At 42.5% G+C, this 17,301-nt stretch overlaps 1 protein-coding gene across 1 annotated transcript in view; it reads right to left on the bottom strand.

The window, feature by feature from the left end:
- LOC147736913 (NACHT, LRR and PYD domains-containing protein 12-like) overlaps nucleotides 1-17,301 on the bottom strand; it is a 707,348-nt gene that overhangs the window by 688,138 nt on the left and 1,909 nt on the right. Inside the window, exon 2 of the mRNA XM_086962964.1 lies at nucleotides 13,724-15,429. Coding sequence (XP_086819090.1) covers nucleotides 13,724-15,429 — 1,706 coding nt within the window. The remainder of the gene's footprint in view (nucleotides 1-13,723; nucleotides 15,430-17,301) is intronic.

Genomic DNA, 17,301 nt, shown 5'->3' with positions numbered 1-17,301 from the left:
TCTGAGGTTTAACACAAAGAGGCACAAAACTGAATGTAGAGTCTGAGGTTTAACACAAAGAGACACAAAACTGAATGTAGAGTCTGAGGTTTAACACAAAGAGGCACAAACCTGAATGTAGAGTCTGAGGTTTAACACAAAGAGGCACAAACCTGAATGTAGAGTCTGAGGTTTAACACAAAGAGACACAAAACTGAATGTAGAGTCTGAGGTTTAACACAAAGAGGCACAAACCTGAAAGTAGAGTCTGTGGGTTTAACACAAAGAGGCACAAACCTGAATGTAGAGTTTGAGGTTTAACACAAAGAGGCACAAACCTGAATGTAGAGTCTGAGGTTTAACACAAAGAGACACAAAACTGAATGTAGAGTCTGAGGTTTAACACAAAGAGGCACACACCTGAATGTAGAGTCTGAGGTTTAACACAAAGAGGCACAAACCTGAATGTAGAGTCTGAGGTTTAACACAAAGAGGCACAAAACTGAATGTAGAGTCTGAGGTTTAACACAAAGAGGCAGAAACCTGAATGTAGAGTCTGAGGTTTAACACAAAGAGACACAAAACTGAATGTAGAGTCTGAGGTTTAACACAAAGAGGCACAAACCTGAAAGTAGAGTCTGTAGGTTTAACACAAAGAGACACAAACCTGAATGTAGTGTCTGAAGGTTTAACACAAAGAGGCACAAACCTGAATGTAGAGTCTGAGGTTTAACACAAAGAGGCACAAAACTGAATGTAGAGTCTGTGGGTTTAACACAAAGAGGCACAAACCTGAATGTAGAGTCTCAGGTTTAACACAAAGAGGCACAAACCTGAATGTAGAGTCTGAGGTTTAACACAAAGAGGCACAAACCTGAATGTAGAGTCTGAGGTTTAACACAAAGAGACACAACCCTGAATGTAAAGTCTAGGGTTTAACACAAAGAAGCACAAACCTGAATGTAGAGTCTGTAGGTTTAACACAAAGAGGCACAAACCTGAATGTAGAGTCTGTAGGTTTAACACAAACAGACACAAACCTGAATGTAGAGTCTGTAGGTTTAACACAAAGAGGCACAAAACTGAATGTAGAGTCTGAGGTTTAACACAAAGAGGCACAAACCTGAATGTAGAGTCTGTAGGTTTAACACAAAGAGGCACAGACCTGAATGTAGAGTCTGGGGTTTAAGACAAAGAGGCACAAACCTGAATGTAGAGTCTGAGGTTTAACACAAAGAGACACCAACCTGAATGTAGAGTCTGGGGTTTAACACAAAGAGGCAAAAACCTGAATGTAGAGTCTGGGGTTTAACACAAAGAGACACAAACCTGAATGTAGAGTCTGGGGATTAACACAAAGAGACACAAACCTGAATGTAGAGTCTGAGGTTTAACACAAAGAGGCACAAAACTGAATGTAGAGTCTGTGGGTTTAACACAAAGAGGCACAAACCAGAATGTAGAGTCTGTGGGTTTAACACAAAGAGGCACAAACCTGAATGTAGAGTCTGAGGTTTAACACAAAGAGGCACAAACCTGAATGTAGAGTCTGAGGTTTAACACAAAGAGACACAAACCTGAATGTAGAGTCTGGGGTTTAACACAAAGAGGCAAAAACCTGAATGTAGAGTCTGAGGTTTAACACAAAGAGGCACAAACCTGAATGTAGAGTCTGAGGTTTAACACAAAGAGGCACAAACCTGAATGTAGAGTCTGTGGGTTTAACACAAAGAGGAACACACTTGAATGTAGAGTCTGTAGGTTTAACACAAAGAGGCACAAACCGGAATGAAGAGTCTGAGGGTTTAACACAAAGAGACACAAACCTGAATGTAGAGTCTGTAGGTTTAACACAAAAAGACACAAACCTGAATGTAGAGTCTGAGGTTTAACACAAAGAGGCACAAACCTGAATGTAGAGTCTCAGGTTTAACACAAAGAGGCACAAATCTGAATGTAGAGTCTGAGGTTTAACACAAAGAGGCACAAAACTGAATGTTGAGTCTGGGGTTTAACACAAAGAGGCACAAAACTGAATGTAGAGTCTGAGGTTTAACACAAAGAGACACAAACCTGAATGTAGAGTCTGTAGGTATAACACAAAGAGGCACAAACCTGAATGTAGAGTCTGAGGGTTAACACAAAGAGGCAAAAACCTGAATGTAGAGTCTGTAGGTTTAACACGAGACACAAACCTGAGTGTAGAGTCTGTAGGTTTAACCCAAAGAGGCACAAACCTGAATGTAGAGTCTGAGGTTTAACACAAAGAGGCAAAAACCTAAATGTAGAGTCTCAGGTTTAACACAAAGAGGCACAAACCTGAATGTAGAGTCTGAGGTTTAACACAAAGAGGCACAAACCTGAATGTAGAGTCTGTGGGTTTAACACGAAGAGGCACAAACCTGAATGTAAAGTCCAGGGTTTAACACAAAGAAGCACAAATCTGAATTTAGAGTCTGTAGGTTTAACACAAAGTGGCACAAACCTGAATGTAGTGTCTGAAGGTTTAACACAAACAGACACAAACCTGAATGTAGAGTCTGTAGGTTTAACACAAAGAGGCACAACACTGAATGTAGAGTGTGAGGTTTAACACAAAGAGGCACAAACCTGAATGTAGAGTCTGAGGTTTAACACAAAGAGGCGCAAACCTGAATGTAGAGTCTGAAGGTTTAACACAAAGAAGCACAAACCTGAATGTAGAGTCTGAGGTTAAACACAGAGAGGCACAAACCTGAATGTAGAGTCTGTGGGTTTAACACAAAGAGGCACAAACCAGAATGTAGAGTCTGTGGGTTTAACACAAAGAGGCGCAAACCTGAATGTAGAGTCTGAGGTTTAACCTAAAGAGGCACAAACCGGAATGAAGAGTCTGAGGGTTTAACACAAAGAGACACAAACCTGAATGTAGAGTCTGTAGGTTTAACACAAAGAAACACAAACCTGAATGTAGAGTCTGAGGTTTAACACAAAGAGGCACAAACCTGAATGTAGAGTCTGTAGGTTTAACACAAAGAAACACAAACCTGAATGTAGAGTCTGAGATTTAACAAAAAGAGGCACAAACCTGAATGTAGAGTCTGAGGTTTAACACAACGAGACACAAACCTGAGTGTACAGTCTGAAGGTTTAGCACAAAGAGGCCCAAACCTGAATGTAGAGTCTGTAGGTTTAACACAAAGAGGCGCAAAACTGAATGTAGAGTCTGAAGGTTTAACACAAAGAGGCACAAACCTAAATGTAGAGTCTGAGGCTTAACACAAAGAGGCACATACCTGAATGAAGAGTCTGTAGGTTTAACACAACGAGACACAAACCTGAGTGTAGAGTCTGTAGGTTTAACACAAAGAGGCACAAAAATGAATGTAGAGTCTGAAGGTTTAACACAAAGAGGCACAAACCTGAATGTAGAGTCTGGAGGTTTAACACAAAGGGGCACAAAACTGAATGTAGAGTCTGGAGGATTAACACAAAGAGGCACAAACCTGAATGTAGAGTCTGGGGTTTAACACAAAGAGGCAAAAACCTGAATGTAGAGTCTGTGGTTTAACACAAGAAGGCACAAAACTGAATGTAGAGTCTGTGGTTTAGCACAAGAAGGCACAAAACTGAATGTAGAGTCTGAGGTTTAACACAAAGAGGCACAAAACTGAATGTAGAGTCTGAGGTTTAACACAAAGAGGCACAAACCTGAATGTAGAGTCTGATGTTTAACACAAAGAGGCACAAAACTGAATGTAGAGTCTGAAGGTTTAACACAAAGAGGCACAAACCTGAATGTAGAGTCTGAGGTTTAACACAAAGAGGCATAAACCTGAATGTAGAGTCTGAGGTTTAACACAAAGAGGCACAAAACTGAATGTAGAGTCTGAAGGTTTAACACAAAGAGGCACAAACCTGAATGTAGAGTCTGAGGTTTAACACAAAGAGGCACAAACCTGAATGTAGAGTCTGGAGGTTTAACACAAAGAGGCACAAAACTGAATGTAGTGTCTGTGGGTTTAACACAAAGAGGCACAAACCTGAATGTAGAGTCTCAGGTTTAACACAAAGAGGCACAAACCTGAATGTAGAGTCTGAGGTTTAACACAAAGAGGCACGAAACTGAATGTAGAGTCTCAGGTTTAACACAAAGAGGCACAAACCTGAATATAGAGTCTCAGGTTTAACACAAAGAGGCACAAAACTGAATGTAGAGTCTGTGGGTTTAACACAAAGAGGCACAAACCTGAATGTAGAGTCTCAGGTTTAACACAAAGAGGCACAAACCTGAATGTAGAGTCTGAGGTTTAACACAAAGAGGCACAAAACTGAATGTAGAGTCTCAGGTTTAACACAAAGAGGCACAAACCTGAATATAGAGTCTCAGGTTTAACACAAAGAGACACAAACCTGAATGTAGAGTCTGAGGTTTAACACAAAGAGGCACAAACCTGAATGTAGAGTCTGAGGTTTAACACAAATAGACACAAACCTGAATGTAGAGTCTGAGGCTTAACACAAAGAGGCGCAAAACTGAATGTTGAGTCTGGGGTTTAACACAAAGAGGCACAAAACTGAATGTAGAGTCTGTAGGTTTAACACAAAGAGGAACAAACCTGAATGTAGAGTCTGTAGGTTTATCACAAAGAGGCACATACCTGAATGTAGAGTCTGAGGGTTTAACACAAAAAGGCACAAACCTGAATGTAGAGTCTGTAGGTTTAACACAAAGAGGCACAAACCTGAATGTAGAGTCTGGGGTTTAACACAAAGAGACACAAACCTGAATGTAGAGTCTGAGGTTTAACACAAAGAGGCACAAAACTGAATGTAGAGTCTCAGGTTTAACACAAAGAGGCACAAACCTGAATGTAGAGTCTGTAGGTTTAACACGAAGAGGCACAAACCTGAATGTAAAGTCTAGGGTTTAACACAAAGAAGCACAAACCTGAATGTAGAGTCTGTAGGTTTAACACAAAGAGGCACAAACCTGAATGTAGTGTCTGAAGGTTTAACACAAACAGACACAAACCTGAATGTGGAGTCTGTAGGTTTAACACAAAGAGGCACAAAACTGAATGTAGAGTCTGAGGTTTAACACAAAGAGGCACAAACCTGAATGTAGAGTCTGAGGTTTAACACAAAGAGGCACAAACCTGAATGTAGAGTCTGAAGGTTTAACACAAAGAGGCAAAAACCTGAATGTAGAGTCTGAGGTTAAACACAGAGAGGCACAAACCTGAATGTAGAGTCTGTGGGTTTAACACAAAGAGGCACAAACCAGAATGTAGAGTCTGTGGGTTTAACACAAAGAGGCGCAAACCTGAATGTAGAGTCTGAGGTTTAACACAAAGAGGCACAAATCGGAATGAAGAGTCTGAGGGTTTAACACAAAGAGACACAAACCTGAATGTAGAGTCTGTAGGTTTAACACAAAGAAACACAAACCTGAATGTAGAGTCTGAGGTTTAACACAAAGAGGCACAAACCTGAATGTAGAGTCTGTAGGTTTAACACAAAGAAACACAAACCTGAATGTAGAGTCTGAGGTTTCACACAAAGAGGCACAAACCTGAATGTAGAGTCTGGGGTTTAACAGAAAGAGGCACAAAACTGAATGTTGAGTATGGGGTTTAACACAAAGAGGCACACAACTGAATGTAGAGTCTGAGGTTTAACACAAAGAGACACAAACCTGAATGTAGAGTCTGTAGGTTTAACACAAAGAGGCACAAACCTGAATGTAGAGTCTGAGGTTTAACACAAAGAGGCAAAAACCTGAATGTAGAGTCTGTAGGTTTAACACAAAGAGGCACAAACCTAAATGTAGAGTCTCAGGTTTAACACAAAGAGGCACAAACCTGAATGTAGAGTCTGAGGTTTAACGCAAAGAGGCACAAACCTGAATGTAGAGTCTGTAGGTTTAACACAAAGAGGCACAAACCTGAATGTAAAGTCTAGGGTTTAACACAAAGAAGCACAAACCTGAATGTAGAGTTTGTAGGTTTAACACAAAGAGGCACAAACCTGAATGTAGTGTCTGAAGGTTTGACACAGACACAAACCTGAATGTAGAGTCTGTAGGTTTAACACAAAGAGGCACACAACTGAATGTAGAGTCTGAGGTTTAACACAAAGAGGCACAACTTGAATGTAGAGTCTGAGGTTTAACACAAAGAGGCACAAACCTGAATGTAGAGTCTGAAGGTTTAACACAAAGAGGCACAAACCTGAATGTAGAGTCTGAGGTTAAACACAGAGAGGCACAAACCTGAATGTAGAGTCTCAGGTTTAACACAAAGAGGCACAAACCTGAATGTAGAGTCTGAAGGTTTAACACAAAGAGGCACAAACCTGAATGTAGAGTTTGAGGTTTAACACAAAGAGGCACAAGCCTGAATGTAGAGTCTGGGGTTTAACACACAGAGACACAAACGTGAATGTAGAGTCTGGGGTTTAACACAAAGAGGCACAAACCTGAATGTAGAGTCTGGGGTTTAACACACAGAGACACAAACCTGAATGTAGAGTCTGGGGTTTAACACAAAGAGACACAAACCTGAATGTAGAGTCTCAGGTTTAACACAAAGAGGCACAAACCTGAATGTAGAGTCTCAGGTTTAACACAACGAGACACAAACCTGAGTGTAGAGTCTGTAGGTTTAACACAAAGAGGCACAAACCTGAATGTAGAGTCTGAGGTTTAACACAGGTAGACCACAAACCTGAATGTAGAGTCTGAGGTTTAACACAAAGAGGCACAAACCTGAATGTAGAGTCTCAGGTTTAACACAAAGAGGCACAAACCTGAATGTAGAGTCTCAGGTTTAACACAACGAGACACAAACCTGAGTGTAGAGTCTGTAGGTTTAACACAAAGAGGCACAAACCTGAATGTAGAGTCTCAGGTTTAACACAAAGAGGCACAAACCTGAATGTAGAGTCTCAGGTTTAACATAAAGAGACACAAACCTGAATGTAGAGTCTGAGGTTTAACACAAAGAGGCACAAACCTGAATGTAGAGTCTGAGGTTTAACACAAAGAGGCACAAAACTGAATGTAGAGTCTGAGGTTTAACACAAAGAGACACAAAACTGAATGTAGAGTCTGAGGTTTAACACAAAGAGGCACAAACCTGAATGTAGAGTCTGAGGTTTAACACAAAGAGGCACAAACCTGAATGTAGAGTCTGAGGTTTAACACAAAGAGACACAAAACTGAATGTAGAGTCTGAGGTTTAACACAAAGAGGCACTAACCTGAAAGTAGAGTCTGTGGGTTTAACACAAAGAGGCACAAACCTGAATGTAGAGTTTGAGGTTTAACACAAAGAGGCACAAACCTGAATGTAGAGTCTGAGGTTTAACACAAAGAGACACAAAACTGAATGTAGAGTCTGAGGTTTAACACAAAGAGGCACAAACCTGAATGTAGAGTCTGAGGTTTAACACAAAGAGGCACAAACCTGAATGTAGAGTCTGAGGTTTAACACAAAGAGGCACAAAACTGAATGTAGAGTCTGAGGTTTAACACAAAGAGGCAGAAACCTGAATGTAGAGTCTGAGGTTTAACACAAAGAGACACAAAACTGAATGTAGAGTCTGAGGTTTAACACAAAGAGGCACAAACCTGAAAGTAGAGTCTGTAGGTTTAACACAAAGAGACACAAACCTGAATGTAGTGTCTGAAGGTTTAACACAAAGAGGCACAAACCTGAATGTAGAGTCTGAGGTTTAACACAAAGAGGCACAAAACTGAATGTAGAGTCTGTGGGTTTAACACAAAGAGGCACAAACCTGAATGTAGAGTCTCAGGTTTAACACAAAGAGGCACAAACCTGAATGTAGAGTCTGATGTTTAACACAAAGAGGCACAAACCTGAATGTAGAGTCTGAGGTTTAACACAAAGAGGCACAAACCTGAATGTAGAGTCTGAGGTTTAACACAAAGAGACACAACCCTGAATGTAAAGTCTAGGGTTTAACACAAAGAAGCACAAACCTGAATGTAGAGTCTGTAGGTTTAACACAAAGAGGCACAAACCTGAATGTAGAGTCTGTAGGTTTAACACAAACAGACACAAACCTGAATGTAGAGTCTGTAGGTTTAACACAAAGAGGCACAAAACTGAATGTAGAGTCTGAGGTTTAACACAAAGAGGCACAAACCTGAATGTAGAGTCTGTAGGTTTAACACAAAGAGGCACAGACCTGAATGTAGAGTCTGGGGTTTAAGACAAAGAGGCACAAACCTGAATGTAGAGCCTGAGGTTTAACACAAAGAGACACCAACCTGAATGTAGAGTCTGGGGTTTAACACAAAGAGGCAAAAACCTGAATGTAGAGTCTGGGGATTAACACAAAGAGACACAAACCTGAATGTAGAGTCTGAGGTTTAACACAAAGAGGCACAAAACTGAATGTAGAGTCTGTGGGTTTAACACAAAGAGGCACAAACCAGAATGTAGAGTCTGTGGGTTTAACACAAAGAGGCACAAACTTGAATGTAGAGTCTGTAGGTTTAACACAAAGAGGCACAAACCGGAATGAAGAGTCTGAGGGTTTAACACAAAGAGACACAAACCTGAATGTAGAGTCTGTAGGTTTAACACAAAAAGACACAAACCTGAATGTAGAGTCTGAGGTTTAACACAAAGAGGCACAAACCTGAATGTAGAGTCTCAGGTTTAACACAAAGAGGCACAAATCTGAATGTAGAGTCTGAGGTTTAACACAAAGAGGCACAAAACTGAATGTTGAGTCTGGGGTTTAACACAAAGAGGCACAAAACTGAATGTAGAGTCTGAGGTTTAACACAAAGAGACACAAACCTGAATGTAGAGTCTGTAGGTTTAACACAAAGAGGCACAAACCTGAATGTAGAGTCTGAGGGTTAACACAAAGAGGCAAAAACCTGAATGTAGAGTCTGTAGGTTTAACACGAGACACAAACCTGAGTGTAGAGTCTGTAGGTTTAACACAAAGAGGCACAAACCTGAATGTAGAGTCTGAGGTTTAACACAAAGAGGCAAAAACCTAAATGTAGAGTCTCAGGTTTAACACAAAGAGGCACAAACCTGAATGTAGAGTCTGAGGTTTAACACAAAGAGGCACAAACCTGAATGTAGAGTCTGTGGGTTTAACACGAAGAGGCACAAACCTGAATGTAAAGTCTAGGGTTTAACACAAAGAAGCACAAATCTGAATGTAGAGTCTGTAGGTTTAACACAAAGTGGCACAAACCTGAATGTAGTGTCTGAAGGTTTAACACAAACAGACACAAACCTGAATGTAGAGTCTGTAGGTTTAACACAAAGAGGCACAACACTGAATGTAGAGTCTGAGGTTTAACACAAAGAGGCACAAACCTGAATGTAGAGTCTGAGGTTTAACACAAAGAGGCGCAAACCTGAATGTAGAGTCTGAAGGTTTAACACAAAGAAGCACAAACCTGAATGTAGAGTCTGAGGTTAAACACAGAGAGGCACAAACCTGAATGTAGAGTCTGTGGGTTTAACACAAAGAGGCACAAACCAGAATGTAGAGTCTGTGGGTTTAACACAAAGAGGCGCAAACCTGAATGTAGAGTCTGAGGTTTAACCTAAAGAGGCACAAACCGGAATGAAGAGTCTGAGGGTTTAACACAAAGAAACACAAACCTGAATGTAGAGTCTGAGGTTTAACACAAAGAGGCACAAACCTGAATGTAGAGTCTGTAGGTTTAACACAAAGAAACACAAACCTGAATGTAGAGTCTGAGGTTTAACACAAAGAGGCACAAACCTGAATGTAGAGTCTGAGGTTTAACACAACGAGACACAAACGTGAGTGTAGAGTCTGAAGGTTTAACACAAAGAGGCCCAAACCTGAATGTAGAGTCTGTAGGTTTAACACAAAGAGGCGCAAAACTGAATGTAGAGTCTGAAGGTTTAACACAAAGAGGCACAAACCTAAATGTAGAGTCTGAGGCTTAACACAAAGAGGCACATACCTGAATGAAGAGTCTGTAGGTTTAACACAACGAGACACAAACCTGAGTGTAGAGTCTGTAGGTTTAACACAAAGAGGCACAAAAATGAATGTAGAGTCTGAAGGTTTAACACAAAGAGGCACAAACCTGAATGTAGAGTCTGGAGGTTTAACACAAAGGGGCACAAAACTGAATGTAGAGTCTGGAGGATTAACACAAAGAGGCACAAACCTGAATGTAGAGTCTGGGGTTTAACACAAAGAGGCAAAAACCTGAATGTAGAGTCTGTGGTTTAACACAAGAAGGCACAAAACTGAATATAGAGTCTGTGGTTTAGCACAAGAAGGCACAAAACTGAATGTAGAGTCTGAGGTTTAACACAAAGAGGCACAAAACTGAATGTAGAGTCTGAGGTTTAACACAAAGAGGCACAAACCTGAATGTAGAGTCTGAGGTTTAACACAAAGAGGCACAAAACTGAATGTAGAGTCTGAAGGTTTAACACAAAGAGGCACAAACCTGAATGTAGAGTCTGAGGTTTAACACAAAGAGGCATAAACCTGAATGTAGAGTCTGAGGTTTAACACAAAGAGGCACAAAACTGAATGTAGAGTCTGAAGGTTTAACACAAAGAGGCACAAACCTGAATGTAGAGTCTGAGGTTTAACACAAAGAGGCACAAACCTGAATGTAGAGTCTGGAGGTTTAACACAAAGAGGCACAAAACTGAATGTAGAGTCTGTGGGTTTAACACAAAGAGGCACAAACCTGAATGTAGAGTCTCAGGTTTAACACAAAGAGGCACAAACCTGAATGTAGAGTCTGAGGTTTAACACAAAGAGGCACAAAACTGAATGTAGAGTCTCAGGTTTAACACAAAGAGGCACAAACCTGAATATAGAGTCTCAGGTTTAACACAAAGAGGCACAAAACTGAATGTAGAGTCTGTGGGTTTAACACAAAGAGGCACAAACCTGAATGTAGAGTCTCAGGTTTAACACAAAGAGGCACAAACCTGAATGTAGAGTCTGAGGTTTAACACAAAGAGGCACAAAACTGAATGTAGAGTCTCAGGTTTAACACAAAGAGGCACAAACCTGAATATAGAGTCTCAGGTTTAACACAAAGAGACACAAACCTGAATGTAGAGTCTGAGGTTTAACACAAAGAGGCACAAACCTGAATGTAGAGTCTGAGGTTTAACACAAATAGACACAAACCTGAATGTAGAGTCTGAGGCTTAACACAAAGAGGCGCAAAACTGAATGTTGAGTCTGGGGTTTAACACAAAGAGGCACAAAACTGAATGTAGAGTCTGTAGGTTTAACACAAAGAGGAACAAACCTGAATGTAGAGTCTGTAGGTTTAACACAAAGAGGCACATACCTGAATGTAGAGTCTGAGGGTTTAACACAAAAAGGCACAAACCTGAATGTAGAGTCTGTAGGTTTAACACAAAGAGGCACAAACCTGAATGTAGAGTCTGGGGTTTAACACAAAGAGACACAAACCTGAATGTAGAGTCTGAGGTTTAACACAAAGAGGCACAAAACTGAATGTAGAGTCTCAGGTTTAACACAAAGAGGCACAAACCTGAATGTAGAGTCTGAAGGTTTAACACAAAGAGGCCCAAACCTGAATGTAGAGTCTGTTGGTTTAACACAAAGAGACACAACCCTGAATGTAGAGTCTGAAGGTTTAACACAGAGAGTGTTAGGGGGCACTGAGCGCTAGAGGGCACAGCCGCCACAAAACTACATGTCCCAGCAGCGCTAGCGCCATGCGCGACGTGATCGGAACACTTCCGGGTCACGTGATCACAAACCATATCTGCAGGGTGTTCGGGCAAGACGCTGCCGATTATTTTGTGCTCAGGAGCTTGGTGTTTGGAGAATCGGAGTTGTTGGCGACTGGTAAGGGTGCCTGTGGCACCACCATCGAAGTACTGTTTAACTCCTCGTTTCAGCGCGTTTTGTGTTGGCAACAGACGGCGCTTCCTTTTTGTTCTGCACGAGATCGTGCTTTGACTAACTTTGATTTTCGGGTACTGTTCAAGTTGAGGCGAGCAGTGCTGTCAAGGGGGTGCTTGCCCTTGGTCCTGGAATATTGTCACAAGCTTTACAAGTTGGTATCTGGGGGACAAGGAGCGCATTATCCCGTCCCGGATTGTACTGATACTTCTGACTCTTTGGGTGACTTTCAACTCGAAGAAACTTTGGGTGACTTGTAATCTTCATGTTCCGTTGGTGGAGAGTGAAGTAACTCTCAAATGTTCATTGGGTGATGTACATGGAGGAATCGTGTTACCTGCTGAGAAATATGCAAAATGCCTGGTACCAGTTGTGATGTTCCTGAAATACATGCTGTTCTCTTTTCTTTACAGGGGTTGTGTATGAATTAAGAGAGGCGTCTATATTAGACAGCCTCCCGAAGTTGAAAGACTTCTGATACACAACTCCTATGTGAATGCTCATTTATTTTTCTTTACAGGTTAGTGCTAGTACCAAAATTGTGTAGACATTGTTATCAGAAAGAACACTGAGAGTGGTTAGTAATTGATTGTTCTTTTCTCTCTCCTTGTGTCTTCAAGATCTCCCTCCCCGCTGTTCCCATCCTTTCCTTCCTGGCTACATCCATCTTTTTCCCTCGCTTAACCATCCTTTAGTCTGCGTAATATATATATAGCAGATTTGGGGCGGTTTAGAGATGGATCCTATTTAAGCATCGAACCAACCCTGAGGATTCGACTGGTCGCAGAACAGAGAGGCACAAACCTGAATGTAGAGTCTGAGGTTTAACACAAAGAGGCACAAACCTGAATGTAGAGTCTGAGGTTTAACACAAAGAGGCACAAACCTGAATGTAGAGTCTGAGGTTTAACACAAAGAGGCACAAACCTGAATGTAGAGTCTGTAGGTTTAACACAAAGAGGCACAAACCTGAATGTAGAGTCTGAGGTTTAACACAAAGAGGCACAAAACTGAATGTTGAGTCTGTAGGTTTAACACAAAGAGGAACAAACCTGAATGTAGAGTCTGAGGTTTAACACAAAGAGGCACGAACCTGAATGTAGAGTCTGAGGTTTAACACTAAGATGCGCAAACCTGAATATAGAGTCTGAGGTTTAACACAAAGAGACACAAACCTGAATGTATAGTCCCAGGTTTAACACAAAGAGACACAAACCTGAATGTAGAGTCTGTGGGTTTAACACTAAGAGGCACAAACCTGAATGTAGAGTCTGAGGTTTAACACTAAGAGGCACAAACCTGAATGTAGAGTCTGAGGTTTAACACAAAGAGGCACAAACCTGAATGTAGAGTCTGAGGTTTAACACAAAGAGGCACAAACCTGAATGTAGAGTCTGTAGGTTTAACATAAAGAGGCACAAAACCTGAGTGTAGAGTCTGTAGGTTTAACACAAAGAGGCACAAACCTGAATGTAGAGTCTGTAGGTTTAACACAAAGAGGCACAAACCTGAATGTAGAGTCTGAGGTTTAACACAAAGAGGCACAAACCTGAATGTAGAGTCTGTAGGTTTAACACAAAGAGGCACAAACCTGAGTGTAAAGTCTGTAGGTTTAACACAAAGAGACGCAAACCTGAATGCAGAGTCTGTAGGTTTAACACAAAGAGGCACAAACCTGAATGATGATTGTATCTCTGTCTTTGACTCTGTACCACACCCCACTCTCTCTGGCTAGGAGTGTGCTACACAAATACTACATAGGTGGAACATTTACATGTAACACACAGAGCCACATACCTACACATAAAACATTTATGGGTAACACACAGAGGCACATACCTGAGAGTAGAGCAATTTATCAGCCCGGGCCTCATGATTTCTTGAGCTTTTGGTCCGAAGTTTATGCCTGACAGGTTGAGAGTCTTGTCTCCTTGGCAATGCCTTAAACAAAATGAAATCGCTTTCAAATTGACTATACTATAATCGTTGTTTCTTATTTTAATGCTCTGAATATTGTCCATGGCCCTGGAAGTGATCTGTTCATCTTGGGTCTCATGCAAGCAGTGGAAAACCTCCATTAGCAGTCTTTCCTCTTTTGGCTCTTGAAGCCACGCTACCAGTCCAGCTCTGGCGCTGGGAGATATTTTATACGCTAGGACTTTCTCCATATGGCACACTTGGTCCTTGTTGATCAGGCCAAATAAGAATCGCACTGTTAGCATTAAATGGCCTGTTGTCTTCTCACTATATTCCTTCAATAATTGCTTTAAATTTCTCTGAGGGTTTAGTGCACCCACATCCAAGTCAAGGATGTAGAACAGGGCTGCAAAGAACTCCTGAAAGCTGAGGTGGATGAAGCTGTAGGCTGTGTAGACATCAATGTCTCGCTGGAAGATGCTCTGATTGAGAAACAGTGACTGGACGTCTGACACTTCGAGGCCAAACTTTCTAAGGTCCTCCTCATCGAAGAGGATTCTCTGCTTAAAGATGCCATTGAGTGCCAGGGAGCAGAGCTTCTTCAGGCTCCTTCGCATGGTCTCTACCGAAGCACCACTGTGGTCCCTCAACAGAGTGGACAAGAAGAACAAGTAGACAGATGTTGTGGTCTTTGAAGAATTCGTAATGTCCTGGCGTCTGTCCAGCTGCTGCTTCATGACCGTGCACACGACCCAGCAGACGATGGGGAGAAAGCACATGGTGTACAGGGTGTCATTGTCTTTCACCACGGCAAGGGCTCGGGATGCCTGTTCATCATTGGCAAAGAAACCACTGAAGTACGACCTCCTGTCCTCTTCTGTAAATCCCATTATCTCAGCGCAAAGATCAGCCTTTATGCACTGCTTGAGCCGTGCCAGAGCCGTCAGACGTGTGGTGATGATGATGGAGCACCGTGGCAGGATATTTCTTCTCAACAGGTTACTCAGAGTGACTTCCACAGGATTCTTCTGCCATGGATCCCTGCAGAGCTGGTCCTTCTTCCAGTCAAGAGAGAACCTGAGCTCATCGAAGCCATCAAGGATGATCAGTATCTTGTTGGGATCCGCCAGCAGCGCGCTCGCTGGTACCGTCCTGTCGGGGCAGCAGGCTCCAATCACATCTACAACGCTTATATGGCTTCTGACCTCGTTGATTTCTCTGCATCTGAGGTAGAACGCGTAATCAAATACTCCCTGGTAGATCTCTTCTAGAGCCCAGTCCAGCATGAGTTTTTGGGCTGTCATGGTCTTCCCGATGCCCGCTGGCCCCTGCAGGACTACGGTCCTGGGTCTGTGCCCATCCTCCATGGGATCGAAGAGAGCGTCCAAACCAATGTAGTGCTTGGAATGGGCCAGGCTGTCCATCATCGCTGTGTGCCTCCTTCCATGGGACATGACCTCGTGCTGACGCTCCTCCTCGTCGCGATGCTTCTGGACAATCAGCAGCTTCGTGTACCTTTTCTTCAGTGGGACCCTCTCACCCACCCGGGCGTTCCTGTCTTCTATCAGTCTGCACTGCTCTGCAACATGCTCCATGTATCTCCTCCTGAAATCTGAGAATCAGAACATGGTAAATATCTCATGGACACAGATTCAAATTCATAAACATCAGCAAAGCAACTTGTAGAAGGATATTTCAGTGTATTTGTCTTTAGAAATTTACAAACTGCTGCCCCAAAGGAACTCCTGGCGCCAGCAAAGACAGAGCAGACAGAAAATAAAAGGCAGAACCATCCTAGGTCAGCGTTTAACAATTACATTTTCAAGGGACTGATCTACAAGTGATGCAGATGTAGGAGGGAGCACACTCCCTGCCTTTGGTGTCCAATGAGACAGAGCTCCAAGGCCTGCAACCATGAGGAGGCTTCTGGGAATCATGAGGAGGCTTCTGGGAATCATGAGAAGGCTTCTGGGAATCATTAGGAGGCTTCTGGGAATCATGAGAAGGCTTCTGGGAATCATGAGAAGGCTTCTGGGAATCATGAGAAGGCTTCTGGGAATCATGAGGAGGCTTCTGGGAATCATGAGGAGGCTTCTGGGAATCATGAGAAGGCTTCTGGGAATCATGAGGAGGCTTCTGGGAATCATGAGGAGGCTTCTGGGAATCATGAGAAGGCTTCTGGGAATCATGAGATGGCTTCTGGGAATCATGAGGAGGCTTCTAGGAATCATGAGGAGGCTTCTGGGAATCATGAGGAGGCTTCTGGGAATCATGAGAAGGCTTCTGGGAATCATGAGGAGGCTTCTGGGAATCATGAGGAGGCTTCTGGGAATCATGAGGAGGCTTCTAGGAATCATGAGGAGGCTTCTGGGAATCATGAGGAGGCTTCTGGGAATCATGAGAAGGCTTCTGGGAATCATGAGGAGGCTTCTAGGAATCATGAGGAGGATTCTGTGAATCATGAGGAGGCTTCTGGGAATCATGAGAAGGCTTCTGGGAATCATGAGAAGGCTTCTAGGAATCATGAGGAGGATTCTGTGAATCATGAGGAGGCTTCTGGGAATGATGAGGAGGCTTCTGGGAATCATGAGGAGGCTTCTGGGAATCATGAGGAGGCTTCTGGGAACATCAGCAGGTCAGGATGTGAGGGGCTCAGTAAACATGGACATGAGCATCACTTGAGCTTCAATTGGAGAAAGGCAAGGCCCGGCCTGAGCCTTGAAAACACACCTCTTGGACTCAAAAGACTATGAGTATTTTAGGCGTGTCCAGAAATAGATCTGTGGCACAACTTTCTTTGCTCTACAGGTGAGTTAGGAAAACTCTGAACCTCCTTGCAGTGGGAAATACTAGAGCCAAAGGGACAAATGAACCTGCCGGGATCACAGATTTTAGGATCTCAGAGGGGATAATAAAAGTAGCTTCCTAGAAATGTCAAACTCCAAATGTACTTATGTGTGATTGAATACTTGCAATCATTACACAATACAGCATTGGTATTAAATAACAAAGCGCCAACAGGCAGCTGGTTGTACTCTAAACCTTTATGAAGGCTTGTTTCCCATTCACTTAGCTTCCTTACTGCCAACAAGAGAGATTTCACGAGACTGGGAGCTTATTCCCAAGCCCCTTGAGCCGCCGGCTTTTTTCCTTGTTGAAAGAGATGCACCTGCGGCTCAAGGAGTTTTAAATAAACCCCTTAGAGTTTAAAACGGAGTCCTGAGGATTTAGGCAACTAATGACGGCCCGATGACAAGTTCTTATGCGTCGTAAATGGAACAGATTTTAAAGGCATTCCTTTCATTCAATCAGTAAGGCCGGACACATGCAGAGCACATGTGTCAACATTTCTTCTGCGTGATCACAGAGTCTGGGCATGAGGTTTACCCCAGCCCCTTCCCTGTTTCCCACCTCGGACGGGGCCGCAAGAGGAAACAGGAGGCCGAAGTGACAGGACTTTAAACTGTGGGGCAGATTTACAAGA

The sequence above is a fragment of the Lissotriton vulgaris genome, chromosome 1_1 (genome assembly GCF_964263255.1).
Source record: "Lissotriton vulgaris chromosome 1_1, aLisVul1.2, whole genome shotgun sequence".
NCBI lineage: Eukaryota > Metazoa > Chordata > Amphibia > Caudata > Salamandridae > Lissotriton > Lissotriton vulgaris.
Note: the sequence above shows the minus strand (reverse complement) of the source record. Positions and strands in the feature narration are given on the sequence as shown.